The sequence below is a fragment of the Stegodyphus dumicola genome, chromosome 1 (genome assembly GCF_044657685.1).
Source record: "Stegodyphus dumicola isolate Sdum_Otavi_A_Nest chromosome 1, ASM4465768v1".
Lineage (NCBI taxonomy): Eukaryota > Metazoa > Arthropoda > Arachnida > Araneae > Eresidae > Stegodyphus > Stegodyphus dumicola.
In genome coordinates, this window is record NC_140768.1 from 216332424 (window position 1) to 216350114 (window position 17691).

The 17691-nt window shown below is 31.8% G+C and overlaps 1 protein-coding gene across 18 annotated transcripts in view; it reads left to right on the forward strand.

Moving 5' to 3' along the window:
- The window catches only part of LOC118201136 (uncharacterized), a 385427-nt gene that overhangs the window by 334802 nt on the left and 32934 nt on the right, over positions 1-17691 (forward strand). For all 18 annotated transcript variants that reach the window (XM_085825487.1, XM_085825518.1, XM_085825505.1 and 15 more), the window contains 3 exons: positions 7124-7218; positions 13092-13174; positions 17150-17192. In XM_085825487.1, coding sequence (XP_085681613.1) covers positions 7124-7218; positions 13092-13174; positions 17150-17192 — 221 coding nt within the window. The remainder of the gene's footprint in view (positions 1-7123; positions 7219-13091; positions 13175-17149; positions 17193-17691) is intronic.

Consider the following 17691-nt stretch of genomic DNA (forward strand, 5'->3'; position numbering starts at 1 on the left):
CGAGAGAAAGAGCTACAATGCGCGAAATTCATTCTAACCCGGTGGTGGTGTATTTAATTACGGCAAAGCACACTAGGGCTATCTGCCTAAGGGGAGGGATGCCTTCTTGGAGGACTTTCCAAGGGAAACTGGCTCGTATACACGTTACACATGGGGAAAACCACAAAAACACCCATGCAGCCAGCCCGTTCGCGGGATTCGAACCTCGGACCGAACTACCAGTGTTCAGCGACTTTACCGCTCGGCCGCTGGTGGGCCATTCTAACCCGGATATTATCATTTCAAAGGCCGACAAAGGTGGCCAGATAGTCGTCATGGATAAAAACACTTACATCGATAGTGTCACTAAACTCTTAAACGAAGGACCATATAATCCGATTCCTAAAGATCCTTCACCTTCGGACTTGTCAAAAATAAAAACTGCGATCAAATCTTCGCAAATCATTTCAAGCAACTTAAAACATTTGCTTATCCCATCTGTTGTGAATTGTGCCAGATTATATGCTCTTCCCAAAATTCATAAAAGTGGTATTCCTTTGCACCCTATTGTATCAAATTTAGGTACTGCCCCGTATCCATTACCTAAATATTTAGTTTCTAGATTTTCAACTCTATTAGACAATAAAATTTACACCATAAAAAATTCAATAGAGCTTGTGAAAAAAGTTTAAAATATTTCTCCTAGTAATTTACTCATGGTTTCTTTTGATGTAAAATCAGTATTCACCAATGTCCCAGTAGAGGGTGCATTAAGATGCGTAGAAACCAGACTTCGCAAATTTCATTTCTCTTGCATCGAAATTGATGAGCTAATTTCTCTCACTCAACTCTGTTTGAAACAAACACATTTTGTTTTCCAAAATAAATATTACATGCAAACTGAGGGATTAGCCATGGGAAGACCCCTCAGTCCCATCCTGGCTGATATCTACATGCATTATTATGAATCAAAATTGTTTGAAACTTTAAACTTCCCGGCATGGTTCCGCTACGTAGACGATACTTTTACCCTGTTTGAAGGTAATAAAGATGATTTGAATAAAGTTCTTTCAACAATGATTTCTATTGATCCTGCTATTCAGTTCACTTTTGAACTTGAGACTTGCAATTCTCTTCCCTTTCTTAACATTCTGGTCACACGGAACACATCCAACTTCAGTACTACGGTTTACCGTAAACCTTCACCGGTTTGCCTTCCACCACACTTTAAATCATGTCATCCGACTAAACAAAAGTTAGCTTCATTTTATTCCTATGTTTTCCGTGCTCTTCAAGTTTGCTCCTCCACACTAGCCCTTGATGAAGAACTAAATTATTTAAAAGCAATAGCTATTGACAGGGGCTTTTCACCCAACGTTATTAATCAAGCAGTTACAAAATTCTCATCTCAACACACTAAAAGGCACACTCTTGTTTTAGGAGATTATAAAAATTCTGTTGTCATTCCCTTCTTTCCATCAATTAGCTATAAAGTTGCACATATTTTGCAGAAATTTAATTTTCAGGTCGTTTGTTCTCCCATCTATAAAATTCCGAGTTCCATACTCAAGGACCCCATTCTGGATATGAATTCCTGGGGTATTTATAGGATTCCTTGCCAGTGTGGTTTAATTTACATTGGCCAAACTAAGAGAGCCTTAAAATATCGCGTCAAAGAACATGAGGCATATGTTAGAAAAAACAAAACACAGAAGTCTTCTATTGCTCAACATTGTTGGTCCGAAAATCACACTTTCAATATTTCTGCTGCCAAAATTATTCAAAAAACATCTTCTATTGGAGAACTTTATTTTCTAAAGGCATTTCACATTCATAAAAATCTTTCTGTTCTAGTTAACGATCCCCATTCCAATCCAAATTTGCCTTCGGCCTTTAAAGAAATCATGTTTTAGTTCTGGTTTCACCAACAGATGGCGCCACTTGCTTATTCTTGTCCAGGCTTTCTTATCTTATCTAACCATTATTTCCTATCTTGTTCATTTACGGTTTTGCAGCTGAGTATGATGGTTCGATAAAACCATTGAAACTAGTGCTGTGAAAATTTTATAAATATAACTCTGATTTTTGTTGTTTGACTTCTGAATTAGTATTTGTTCGGCGTGTTATTGTGTCTTAATTATTCTTAACTGTTGTTTTGTTTCATGGTTCTATTTTGCTTCCGTGTGATTATATTTTGACAGTAATTTATATCATTCCACTTATTATTTTCATCACTTATGGTCATTTAGTTGTGATTTTAGTATAGTTTGCAAGTGATTTTTAAATATAATTGGAAGATTTTACTTTAATTTATTACCTTACTGTGCACTCCTCGGTAAAATGGCTGATAATGCTTGTAAACATGCTTCTGGAAAGCGTTAAGAATCATTTTTGCTTACAGATGGCAAAAGTCTATCTGGAAAGGGTCGACTTACAGATAGTGCGATCAGTCGACTGTCATTATATTATGGAAATGCAATTCGCCAGCATGAAGATTCACTAAAATGCTATCTGGCGAATATTTAAAATATGTGAAATGCTATCTGGGCTTTATATTTTTATACTCGATCTACAGACAGTGAACCACTGCATAATTTTTTTCCAACTAGTGAATCCTCATGGTGCAAATACCAGATTGCTTCTGTGAAAGGTGTTGTGATGGATTTTCGCCATAAAGAAACCTTACCACTGGCAGTCATGGATATGATCAAACCAATTTTTAACTCACTGTCGCATCCAGACCTCCTAAAATGCTGTTTTGGAGCACATACTCAAAATCCAAATGAGTCACTGAACTCCATGATTTGGCAAATATGTCCAAAGGTAGTGGTCGAATAATTTCTGGCTCCAGGCTTTCATCGCCTGTCAGTTAAATATTTACTTCCTTACCTTTGATTTGTAACAGGAAGTATTTTTCTGTTCCTATACTTACATTGAAGGGTCCTTCGTAACTAGGTTCTAACAGTTTTTTGACTCTGTTAGTTCTTAAGAAGACATGAGTATACACATACAGATCTTTATGGGCAAAAACTTAAGTAATCATTTTTAGCTGTACCGCCAAGGGCTTGAACAGCTCCCTTTGTTTTTGTAATTTATGCTAGAATGTTTGAGGTGTTTTCGGAACTGTTTATCAAAAAGTTCTCTAGGAGGTTTGATTGTTTTCATACAGACCATTTGTGCAATAGAATATCCAGAATATTCTTTTAATGCTGCGTAAGACTTAAAAAGATTCTTCGAATGGGTTCAGACCACCTAATGAAATTAGGACTTTTGATAGTAGCTTTCAAAGTTCAATGAAATCTCGCCCACCAGCGGCCGAGCGGTAAAGTCGCTGAACACTGGTAGTTCGGTCCGAGGTTCGAATCCCGCGAACGGGCTGGCTGCATGGGTGTTTTCGTGGTTTTTCCCCATGTGTAACGTGTATACGAGCCAGTTTCCCTTAGAAAGTCCTCCACGAAGGCATCCCTCCCCTTAGGCAGATAGCCCTAGTGAGCTTTGCCATAATTAAATACACCAACACCACATCAATGAAATCTCTTAGTTTTGCTTTTGCTGTTTCGATGATAGGAAGTTGTGTGTTGAAATTTGACTCCACATATAATTGCCGAGGTTTAAAATAGTTCAGAAGTAAACTTTGCTCCGCAATCCATAATAACATGGTAATAAACTCCAAAATGAGTGATCAAACTTTCATAAAAATGCTCATGCAACGCTTTCTGCTATTATGTGACGTAAAGGATCCAACCAGTGTAGTGATCAATTTTAGTCAAGCAGTGCATAAAATTATCAGTTGGTGAAAGACGGACCTGTTAAGTCAATGTGAACTATGGCAAAATGTTCATCAGGCTGCTGATAAGTTCCTAGTTCAGGCTTTGTATGACATGAAAGCTTATTTTTTTTACAACCAGTACAGGCACAACTCCATGTTTATATATCCTTTTTGATATTTGGCCTTATTAAATTTGGATGTCATTTTGTTAACAGTTGATTTGATTGCTAAATGAGCAAGCCCAAGTAGTTGAAATATATCTGTTCTAAACTGGTCTAAATGGTCTAATGTTAGAAGAAGACATATCACACTACAAATTTTTACTTTATGCAAGTAAGTAACTTTTGAAATTTAAATGTTTTATTTTGTGCCTGTGAATCTTGTAATTCTTTATCATTAACTTGCTAATCTGCAATTTCATCATTATCAAGGAGGAAAATAGGCATGTTGGCTATTCTTGATAACTGATTTGCAACAATGTTTTCACTCCTGCTAATATGGCATATATCATTAGAAAATTGATATATATATATATATATTGCTATTGCCGCTTTGTCTTGGTGGTGCCTTTCCGCTGTTTTATCTGAAAGCATATACTAATGGTTTATGGTCCATAAAAATTTTAAAATCCCGACTTTCTAACATATGTTTAAAATGTTTAATTGCAAGATATACACTTAGTAATTCACAGTCATAAGTACTGTAATTTTTCTGAGTGTCACTTCATTTTTTTTTAATAAAGCACTATAAGTTTCCATGCTTCATTTTCAAACTGTTGGAGAACTGCACCAATAGCCCAATCAGATGCATCTATGTAGTGACAAAAGCAAATCTGAATTGGAATAACTTAAAAGAGCTACATTTGCCAGATCCTGTTTACATTTTTCAAAGTTTAATATAGCTTTATCTGCCCATTTAATTTTTCTTTATCTTTTTTCTTAGCACCCTTAGAATGTATGAAGTATTGCTTGTGTCTTGGCAGCATCTTTCAAAAATGGTCGATAAAAATTAAGCGTCCCTAATTAGGTCACAAGTCATGAATAGTCTATAGTAATTTATTGTTCAATATTTCTTCGACTTTTTAGTTAGAGGCCAAGATCCTTCAGCTATTGTAAGATACCTTAAAAATTCTAAGTTATCAACACCCATGATTGACTTCAAAATGTTAATTCTCAAATCATATTTGTGTAATTTTTTGAAAACAAGCTTCAAGTGATGTCGGTGTTCTTCTTCTGAGGAAGAAGCAATTAATATATCTTTAAGATATGAAAAAGTAAAGTCTAAACCTTGAAATACTTCATATACGAGGGCCATCCAGGAAGTAGATTACGTTTCCGTCTGTGTCTGCTAGGGGCGGGGCTAGCGCGGCCATCTTGGGGTCAGAGCGTTGCGCAGCTCAGTCTGCATCTAGCCGTGCTAGTGAGAGGTTCGTGCTGTGCTCCGTTTAGATACTGTGACGGTTTGAAATGTCTGCGTTAATTGAAAATCCCCCGAGCTGCGAGGTGCGCTCAGTAATAAGGTTTCTGACTGCAAAAAACTGTAAACCGATAGAAATCTATCGGCAGCTTCGTGAAGTGTATGGGGACAACATTATCACTGAAGGTGGAGTGCGTCAGTGGGTCATAAGATTTCAAAATGGCCGAACCAATGTTCACGACGAAGATCGAAGTGGGAGACCCAGCATAGTGACCGCCGAACTTCTCGAAAAAGTCGATGCTAAAGTCCGTGAAAATCGAAATTTCACAATAACGGAACTTTCTTTGAGTTTTCCACAAATTTCGCGAAGTTTGTTGCACGAAATCATCAGCGAAAAGCTTGGTTACCACAAGTTTTGTTCAAGATGGATTCCAAAAATCTTGACAGAGGACCACAAAAATCAGCGAATGGCTGCAGCGTTGAACTTTTTGGACGCTTACCATAAGGATGGTGACTCTTTACTCGATCGCATCGTTACTGGTGACGAAACATGGGTGAAACATGTGAACTGCGAAACGAAATTGCAATCAATGCAGTGGGGGCACACAAGTTCTCCCCAAAAACCCAAGAAATGCATGCAAACAATGTCGGCAAGGCGCAGGCGGCCGAATTTTTCGACGAAGGAATTTCCAAGCTCGTACATCGCTCCGATAAATGCCTTAATTTGTATGGTGACTATGTAGAAAAGTAGTATTTGAGTGTGGCTTTCATCTGTATATAATAAAATTTGTTTCCTATACTTTGTTTATTTTTTTATTCCAAAACGTAATCTACTTTCTGGATAGCCCTCGTATAAAGATGAACTTCATGTTCTTTGAAAAGTAACTGGTACATTTTGCAATCTGAAGCTCATTGCATTAAATTCATAGAGAACAAATGGTGTAATTATGGCTGTTTTCTATTTATCCTGTTTGGCTGTAGAAATTCAGAAATATGCTTTGAAAAGATCAATTTTGGATTTCCCTCTTCCCCTTTTAAAATGTGGTTAAAGTTATTAACCGTAGGGATAGGCTATTTGTTAGGAATAGTTATCGCATAAAGTCTTCTATAGTCTCCACATGGATGAAAAAGGTTCCATCCTTTTTAGAGACTAAGTAGAAAGGACTAGCCCATGAAGATGGAGATTGTCTTATTGTATTGATTTCCAGCATATACTGAAATTATGATTTGGCAATGTGTAATTTTTTACAGTTGACTGTCACACATTATCTCCATAACACATCTATTAACTTTATATTAATAGTATTGTAAACTATGATTGACTTAGAAATCTTTAACTCTTGGCCTTATTTAATCCTCTGCTTAAAACTTTCTTTGCAACTTTCATCTGTACTCTGACACGTTATAAGGCCCCCCCCCCAAAAAAAAATGCAACAGTACATTTGGTAAAATTTTGTCAAAGAATGTGTGTTTTTTCAAAGATTGCTATAAAACTTCACTTATTTGCAGTTTTAGGGGTTATTGTTGCTTAATTTAAAGCCTTTTTAAATTTAAACTAAAATTAATTTTTATCCATTGCTTAGACCTATTCATGGATAAAATTTAAATATAACAATATCCTAATAATTTGTTTTGTGTTTTTTTAGCATTTGCTTAGTATTATATAACTTTTGTTATCTTGTATATCCAAGCTTGCACGTTTAATTTTTGTTAATTGACTCTTTTTCTTCCAGACTTATGGAATGTTGTTGCTTAATTTAAAGCTTTTTAAATTCAAACTAGAATTAATTTTTATCCAATGTTTAACAGTTCATGGATAAAATTTAAATATAATAATATCGTAATAATTTGTTTTGTGTTTTTCTAGCATTTGTTTACTATTATATAAATTTTATTATCTTGTATCTCGAAGCTTAGGTGTTTAATTTTTTTTAATTGACTTTTTTTCCCCCTCTCCAGACGTATGGAATGGAGATAACTCAGTTACGAAAAGGCAATTTAATGCTAATTAACAACTTAACACAAGAATTAGATGTTCAGCAGTATTCTTGCCTGTAAGAAAATATTTTATTACAATTTCTAGTAAATATAATCTTTCAGCAATAAAATACCTTTGAGTCATTTAAACTGTTGTATTGTAAAATATTTTAGATAGGTGAAAATGCAGTAAAAAAAGTTGTTAAGTCATTAATACTGTTGAATGCTAAAAAAAATTTAAGCACTCAAGGTCTTGCTGCAGGTGCGCTGTGTCCACTATCTTTAGTATTACAACATAGACATATACTTTCATTTATAAAAATATTTTAAATGTAAAAAATTTATATTTTGACATTTTTAAATTTCAAAAATTATTTGTATAAATATTACAAAATCTAATGACAAGTCTTAGTCCTCATTTTTACTTTCTTATGCGAAGTAAAAGAAGAATTCTAATTGTGAAAAATTTGGATTATATATATATCAACAAAAATATTCATTTTGACAGCTCCAAATTCATTTAAACAATATTTTTGCATGACATCTGTACATACGGGCAAAACAAAAGACTCATTTTACCAAAACGTATTGTAAAGTGAATTCAGAAGTTTTCTTTTTTGCATTGTATATTAGTAAATATACATTGTATATTAGCCTGTAATAGTTGTAGAATTATCAATAATTTACAATACAAAAGTTGTTTAAGTGCTGTTAAGCCTAGCGAAGCTGCCATTTGTTAACATTTGAAACTCTTAGTAGCATAGTGAATTAAGTCAGTTTCTGTGCCAACTTCAGTGTCTTTTTGCCAAGTGGCACCAAAAGTAAGTTTTCAGTTTTGTGCACTGAAAAAGTTTGTTGTCGTGCCCGCTGGCCGAATTACTTGTTTTTGCGTAAAAACTCTTAATTTTAATTGTAGAAATTCTTTTTTTTTTAATCTGTTTTTAACTGCATTTGGTGTTTTATGTTTTTCTGTGTTTTACAATTTTTAATGAAGATGTTTTAGAGTTTTTATGTATTTTTGACTTATTGTGAAGTAAGAACTGAATTCGTCGAATGAGAAACATATCTGCAATGAAATTCAAGGAAACAAGCTTAAATGAAATGTAGCAAAAAGTGTGTGCAGTTTAATAAATATTTTAATTAAAAGATTTTTTGTTAAATGACAAAGAAATAAAACAGCCCAACAGTGTTTAATCTGTACCACTGAGTGACCCGATTATTATATCGGCTACAAACAATCTAAATCATATTAAAAATAATGTTCTTTATACAATCTATAGCACAAGAGAAAATTAGCTACTTAAATCATTCTTTCGAAGAAGATTAATGCAAAAATTTATATTTATATATATAATTTTTAAATTTATACTTATATATATATATAATTTTTAAAGCTGGAATATGACCCCCCCCCAAAACTGCCAACGTCCTATTTGTTTAAAAACATTGTGAAAATAAACATCAAACGAACTTTCTCAGTTTTAGATAATTCAATTTAAATGCAGTCAAAGTAAAGTAGCAGACAATAACATGGCGAAGGTAAAAATTTACTCTCGCAAATATTTTTTTTAAAAAAAAAAGTTTAAAATTTGAATACAGTACAAAGTCCATAATCCGTACTCGTTGGGACTTCGGCGATTCTGGATCAGGGGTTTTTCTGTATTATAGATCATCAGTTTGAATCTGGTAAGATGGCATGCAGAAATTATAAAATTAAAAATATGAAACCATAATTTATTAAATAAAGAATTTTGATCTAGAAGGTATCAAAATTTACAAAAAAAAAAAAAAAAAAAAAAAAAAAAAAAAAAAAAAAAAAAAAGCTTAATATTTATTTGTTTACTTTATTAAACATTTCTTTCAATGTAAGTTGTTTAAGTTACTTCGTTTTATGTGCTAATACTTTCTCTTTAATTCTATAAACAGACATAATTTCTTGTTCAGTTACAAAGTTCCACTGTTCAAGTCCTGTAATTGCTGTGTCAAGAATACCAACTAACTTTAACTTGTCAATTGAAATTTTTTCATTTCATCTCTGTCACTTTCTTCATTATCGAAAACATGCATTGGTAAACGCTTTATGCGCATGTGTAGCAGACGCGCGCATTAGACGCGCATGCGCAAGTTTGTGGCTTTGAGGTCCGGATTATAGATCATTCCGGATAATGGACGTCTGGGTTACAGACTTTGTACTGCAATATCATTTAAAATTTAAAAAAAAAATGTTTATATAGTATTAATAAATATTTATTATGCATCATTGAGGGGGGAAATTTCATATAATTAATTCTCCATAAAAATTTATTTGAAATTTAAGGTTAAAAATAGCTGTGACAATTCACTGTAACAAAAATCCATAAACCACATTTGGCGTTATTATCGCTCAAAAAAAGATGACAAATTTCAAAACGCAAAAATATGTAAATTCATGTATATCTTAGAAAATTTTGAATAAAAAACTCTAATTTTTTGCTGGTATGCTTAGAACTACATCTACTTTAAGATGATGGTAAAAATTTTATAAGTTATCATTCAAAAATTTATAAAAATTATTTTATAGAAATTTTAAAAATAAAACACAAAAAATGGGTGAATTTTATTTGAAGTGAAACTAAATTTTGAAATGTGAAAGGAAAAATCAAAAAGGTTTCATCAAAAAAGAGATATTAATAAATATATGCCAAATTAAATTACCAATTAGGAGCTAAAATTTTGAGAGCTAATTTTTTAAAATCTACTCGTACGATTTTTACAAAACTTGGCAGTCTGGCATAATTTAAGTTGTAGAATCGAAATATGGAAAAAAATCAGTATGTTATTTCAGAAAGAGTCCGATTTTGTCTCAAAATACCTATGTTAGAATAGTGCTATATATAAATCCAATATCGAGACGTAAAAAACGCAATTTGAATTTTCTCAATCGGCCCAGTAGAACAGGAGATATAGGACTGCCCCCCCCTTTGTTTTTTTTTTTTTTTTTGTGCAGTGTACATTTGCAATTAAATGTTATTAGAAGAATGGTGATAGTTTTGTTGCAGTGCAATGATTATTTAGAAAGCATTTTAGAATTCATTGTAACAATGCAGTTCTTTCAACCCAAGAAAAATAAAGTCATGGATTAAGAATTTTGAAGAAATAGATTCCGCACTATGTAAGAAGTCACAAGAAAGAAGAATTACAGTGCATACACTGGAAAACATTGCTGAAGTGAGAGAAGCCTTTCAGCACAGTCCATGACAATCTACAACGCGCCACGCTGTATCGATAGGAATCTCCATTTATTCTCCATGCATTCTTCACAAAGACTTGCATTTTCATCCCTATAAGATTCAGATAGTGCATCCACTAACTGAAAATGATGCAGTTAATCGAGCCGCATTCTGCCGAAGGTTTTTGCAACTTACAGAGGAGAATGAAGATTTCATTCATAACATGTTAATGGTGTGATGAGGCTCATTTTTACGTGTCAGGAAGTGTGAATGTACAGAACTATCAATATTCATCTGACACTAACCCCAAAAACTTCATCAAGTTTCCCTGCACAATGCTAAGGTCACAGTGTGATGTGCAATTACATCCTTCGGGATTATCGGATCTTACTTCTTTGAAGACAGTGATGGATGCACTCACTGTAAATTCTGAGCTATATGTGGAAATGTTACAAACATTTCCGATTCCACAGTTGGCTACTCATCCTCAAATTAATGAACACATGTGGTTTCACCAGACTGGAGTAACAAACCGTACAACTTAAATATCCATGAAAGCTGTAAGACAACTATTCCCTGGTTGTGTCATCTAACAAAACGGAGATTTGCCTTGGAATGTGAGCCTGTGACTTTTTCCTATGGGGATATAAAGTATTTGTTGCTTCAACCCCAAGAGATATTCCAGAGCTTAAGCGAAGACTTAAACGGGAGATGGAATTCCTGTTGAGATGTTACACAATGTAATGAACAATTTCTGGTTGAGGTTACAGGAATGTATGCAGAGAAATTGCAACCATCTGCAGGACATTGCATTCAAGACATGTCGTGCTCAACACCTGGTAAGGTAAATGCTTATCGATGTACTTAAATATCATCAAAAGCCTTGTAAAGTTCTGCAGTAATACTATTATGGTTAACTAACTGTACAGGTATTGCCATATAGCAAAACAAAACTACTAGAAGGATAAAAAAGATGCTTTTTCAACTATATTAAACATTTACAAAAAAGAGCTGTGTTTCTGCTTGAAATAAAAACAGATGTGAGTTCCATAGGTATGAGGTATGATCTCCTTGGACACTAATCCATATTTTACATCTGTTTTTCCACAAACACTTATCGTCCACACAACTATAGAAGAGAACTTGGGCAGTTCTGTCCCATTTATCTCTCAAAGTGATTTTAATTTCCTGTAAAATTTGAGAAGGAGCCTATCTTTGACCATTTCATCTGTCCAATGCTTCTCGTGAGCTATATGAGATTTTGGTCTGAGGAAAGCTCATGTCAGGGTCAATATCCTCCCTTACTAATGTGTTAGACACCTCAACTAACAGATTATTGTATTGATTTAACATGTTATTATATATATATATAAGTTATAATGGAAAGTAGTATCATATTTGTGCATATCAGTATTTGTTTAATACAAATCATTTTATTGCATATGCCAAAGCTGTGCAAGATGCTTTTGCAAGTGATTTCTCTTCTTTTACAAATCAGTTTCATTTTCATAAGCATTTCATTTTTGTTTGGAATGTCAAGTCAAAAATCAGAAGAGTTGCATATTTGATATTCCATGTTCTTAATTTCAGAAGGTAAGACTGCAACAAAAGGTACAAAAAACATTTCTAATGTGTAATCAGCTGCTTTAGATGTCTGTAAATGCCAGAAAAGTGGTTTGCTAGGCTTAGGTCAGGTAATTTTAATTGTATCATTCACAAAGAAGTATGTGATGATAACAAGTTTTAGGGTCAGAAATGAGAGCAAATCCTTATCAAATCATTGATCAGATAAGTTAAACAACCTAGGTCACCCATTTAAGAATATTTGAGCAGATTAGTAAAATTAACAGGGAAAATATTTCTATTTCTAGCAGTCTGTCAGAAGAAAACAAAGCTAATTGTTCAATCACTTGTAATTTGTTGTTGCTGTGACGACACAGAAGTATTTCGTGATTGTGTAGTGTTTGAAGATAAGAAATGAATACTTTATGACAATCCTAGGCGTAAAATTACAATGACTGTTTCCTATTAAACTACATCTCAGAGATACACATTAGAAAGGTACTTCTGTCTGTTTGATGGTATACTTGAGCCATAATTCATTTTGAGGTATTAAGTCAAATCATAACTGCACATCTCTATTGTCGTCAGCAGTTATATCAAGTAAACCAAGCTTTGACTGAAAAGCATTCAGCCCTTGTTAACAGAAAAGAGTCGTTCTATAGCATAACAATATACGGCCACATTCTGCAAAAAAAATAAATACTTCTGATAGAATCGGAGAATTGAGAAGGGAGCTGTTAACTTATCCACTTTTTCGCATGATATTGTACCCTCTGGGTTACCTTTTATTCAGGCATTACAATTTTTACTTCAGTGGAAAAAGATTTTGAAATGTGAAAGAAGTAAAAAATGGAATTTCCAGATTTTTTTATCAAAAACAGTCATTGTTCCACTGATTTGGAATTAAAAATTCGCCCACTAAGTTACCAAAAATCACTGATCATGAGGGTGATTACATTGTTATTTCAAATGAAAAATACATTCTAAAGTTATTATTTAGTTTAATATGATGGGAAAATATATTACTTTCTGGTCCCCCTTATATGCATTAAAACATAATGCATAGTTTGAAAAAATTCTTTTTTTTTTTTTTTTTTTTTTTTTTTTAAGTTTACATAAAGGTATCAATAATCTTGAAATTTTCTGACTAATTTGTAAATTTACTTTTTGTGTTATAGCTCTGGTGTAAAAAAACAACAGCAAGGTTTAATCCTGTATCTTCTGCTCATTATTTATATGAATGAAAATTCAATATCTGAAAGTAAGTTTCATTTTTAAACATATTATAAATTTGAAGCTTTAAATAATTTTAATTACTGTAGAATATTTAAATTTTTTAGTTATAAAATATGCAGAATTCATTTATTGAGTCTTATATTTTTCAACATTTCACTTTTGTCATTTAAATTTTGTCAAATTTATTTATTTGCCTTTTTTTTTTCCTGTGTTTGTGTGTCTAAACAGGAAGTAGGTTAAATTTTGCTCTGTTTTTAATATGTTAATTATGTCTGATGTTCACATGATTTGTAATGAAGAACTGGGTTCATTATGAGAGAGATTTTTAATCCATTTTCATAATAACCTCTTAAATGATCTCTCGTAGTACACTTCACCATTTGCACAAAAACACATCAGATGCGTGTGTCACTCGGTCTTGAAACGTTATCTGATTTGATTATACCCTGTTGGACAAGTGTTCTATGTCATATTTTTTCTCTAATGACAACATCTTCCTTTGATCTTATCCCTGTAAATTATTTTATGTCACATTCTAGTAGTATTTTATTTATTGATTGTAGTTATATATTCACTTATGTATTAATATTCTTCAGTTCATATTTTTAAAATTCTTTAAATCTCAAAAATATTTTGCATAAATTTAAAAATGAACTATTATATAAATATTGTAGGTTTCTCCAGGTATGTCTTAGCCCTTTTAATTAGTATAACAGCAACTTAAAATTTCTCTTGAATGTGGTAAATTTTAAAGCAAAGAATTTTGCAGTGTGCAATGTCCCATTCTTATAATATACTAACAGAGATTGAAACATCAAATTGCAATGTGAACCTTTTTCATATGTGACATATGGTCTTAACAAGCTCAGGTCTGTTTAGTTATTTAAATAGTTAATTACATGAGGCACAGCTGTACTTTAGTCTGTATTGAATTAAATGAATGGTATTTTATCAAAGTTGAATTATGCATCTGTAACTCCAAAAGAATAAAGGCCCATCCAATACGAGTACACTTGCAATGTAGTTAATCAGCTGCAAACTATCTTTAAAGAAAAGGTTGCATATTAATAATGCAACCATCTGACCAATATTTTCATATGCTTTCTCAACATGAAATACCTTAGGCAATAGAAACAAAATAAAATGCTTTGCCTGTATTACAAATGTTCCTCATCAATAACAGAAAAAGCTCATTTCATATATTTAATTAAGAATCATTTTATTTTCATTTTATTAGGAATTCGTTTTCAATTTGTATTTTTAAAACAGGCACTTTACATAGTAATTGGTAATTGATCAAGTACTAATTTATCTGCACCTCTTGCATAAACTATTTTTTATTTTTACTTGACTTTGCGGTATAATTTATTGTATATGTAGTTGTACATAACTTGTCTTAAGCTTGACTTTCCTCCTAAGTACAAAAAGCTTAACTTCATCCTAAGTAAAAAAAAATACATCAAATATATAATTCTTTACATGTTTAAGTTTGTTAGCATCTAAACCATCAGCTCAAAACTGTTGATGAACGTTCTGTTTCAAACCTTTGAAGATTTTTAATGTCAGTAAGAAATGTTACTTAAATTTAGACAATGAATTAAGTCATTGATTATAGTAATGATGGGTATTATTTTAATAATTGTCATGATTTATTTTTGTTATTTTTTGTAACTGTTGCATGGATTTTAAATGTTTAAAAATGTAATAAATAAGAAACTAAAATTTTCATTTATTCTCTCAATATCTTTCCAAGAAAAAAAGTACCTCAAAACTCGCCTTCGTTTTTTTAAGCTTATAGTAATCACTTAACAGTGAGAAAATTTGTAGTAATGTAAATCGAAGCTGTTATTCTTGTTTGATGTTAACAAGCCATAAATATTTCAGGACTGTTACATTTTACTTTAATTACACAACTTCAGAAATACTATTTTTTTAAGTCTAATTAATAAATGTAGAAGTAATTGGTCACTTAGAAGCACTGCAAATCAAAATTTAATACTTACTGTGCGTATTTATTTTTTTACATAAAAATCATTTCATTGTAGTCTTTCCCTGTGAATGTTCAACTCTATTGGACAAAATTTTATCTTCTAATGTATATTTAGGGAGAAAGTGAACAAATTGTAAGACACTTTAGGTTATTTTACAAGGTCTAGAAAGTTATAGTAAATGTGTGCGCACAAATATATATATATGTATATATGTATTATAATAATTTGGAATTGTACGATTAGAAAACATAATAGAGAAGACACCAGATTAATATTTTTATGAATGTGAAACATGTCTAAAAAATCAGGAAATCTAATTCGTTTACAAATGATGTTTTTAAAATAATTTTGGTTGCAGAAAAAAAGAAAATTATTTTTTGATCAACATTTTGTGGAAGCAGAGGATTTATATGTTTCCTTTTTCCTAATAAATAATTTTCTGATCGGAAGAATTAGACAACAGAAATTTTTTTTCTTTTTTCTTAGTTAAGTAATATATTTTTTGTTCCTAACTGCGAAAAAAGAAAATACATAAATTTATGTTTTCCACCACTGTTCTTCAGAAAACCATTTTTTTTTCCATTTCCTTTCAGCCAAAATTATTCACAAAAAAAAAAAATCTTTCATTGGTGAATAAGACTTTCTAGGCATTTAACATTCATAAAAATCTTTCCAGTTCTAACCCATCTTTACCCTCAGTTTTGAAGAAAATTATTTCCTAGTTTTTTTCCCATGTTCCATCAGTAGATGGTACCAATAACTTGTCGTCCTTCCTGTCATTGTTTTACCTGACATAAAAGAGATTTTAAAACTGTATCGCATATTATGTGGAACATGAATATTTTTAAGAATGTTGCATTTGTATTTTTAAACATTCAAAGCTATGTATAAAACCTTGAATAGAAAAAAAGTTTATTTTTTTTTTTTTTTTTTCCCCCCCTAATTTTCCTCTGTATACTTTTAGATTAAAAACTAAGTAGTTATATTACTGTGTTACTGCATTTTTCATTTGCATATTAATTGTATGTAAATTCTTTAAGTGATATTAAAAGTTGGCATTTGCAGTTTAGTTGCTGCCTGCCAGACGTTTAATAGTAATTGAATTTTAGAGGTCCCACCCTCCCCACCTTTTTAAAAAAGAAGTTTCTCTAAGATGTGCAAGATAGATAGATACATGTCTGTGGGTTTTGTTTTTTAAATGGCAAAACGATTTTACAGTTTTATCATGAGACACTCTCAGTCCTGTCAAGAGCATAGCTTACTATTTCTACAAATATTAATACTAGAAAATATTTTAGCTAGCTAGTTTGATCAACAACATGACTGTCAGTAATTTCACATACTTGACATGTCCTGGCCAGGGTATAAACATTATTTTGACATGAAAGAATAGAAACAAGGATGGAAAAAGTGCTTTTAGTCATGTAGTGTAGATTTCACTACATGACTAAAAGTTGGCTAAAAGCCATCTGTTGATGAAAAATAGAAATAGCTATGAAATAATTTCTACAAAAACTGAAGGTAAAGATGGATTGGAAATAGAATCATAAATAATGACTTGAGTAAAAATATGCATAAAACATAACAATGCAGCTGCAATTATATATTTCAAAAGAATAATTTACAAAATTTTGGAATCCTATTCCATTCCTATATACAAATTACTTTTTGTGTTTTAATGAAAAATATTTCAAAATTGAAACCAGCACAATTTTTATAAAAATGTGAATTGGTATACTTGACAAGATGGTGTGGGGGAGAGAGATGTTGAAATAATCTAGTTAATCAGTTGAGTTAGTCTAAACATCTTATTCATTGATTTCTAATTATTATTTAACCAGTAATAAAAATTCAGAGCTATATGTATTTTAATGGGAAGATAATATTGAAGTTAAAATGTTTAATCAACCTGTATACTTTGCTATTTATAATTATTTTCCATTTCATAAATGCTGTAAACTGTAATCATTATTGACTTTATTTTAAATTTTCTACATTATCTTCTTTAGGTGATTTATGGAACGCTTTGGTCCCACTTGGAATAAAGCCCAGGTAATATAATATTGTAATGTTTCATTTATATAGTCTTTTAACAGTTAGGCATGCTTAATTTATACAAATCATTTTGATGTATCTGGACTTAACTGATCATGTAAATATTGAATTAGAATCAGTAAACAGTGATTACTTTTGTTTCTTCCTTAAAAATTATGGCTATGGATCTAAATTGCATATGCATTGAAAAGTTGAATGACCAAAATTACTATACTAGGAGGTTTAGACTGAAACTTTTGCTGCTTAAGGAGGATTTATTGGATGTTATCACTATGAAATTTGCATGTCCATTAACTGCAGAGTGGGTTTAAAAAAACTAGAGCTGCTATAGAACTTTTATTGGAAGGTAACCAAGTAGGACATATTTGAAAGTGCGTGAATGCGAAGGAGGCATGGGATACTCCCAGACAATACCATGAAAAGTCAATACTGTCTCAAAGACTTCTGAAAAAGCTGTGTAATTTGCAGTACAGTAATAAAGAACAAATAAGTGCTA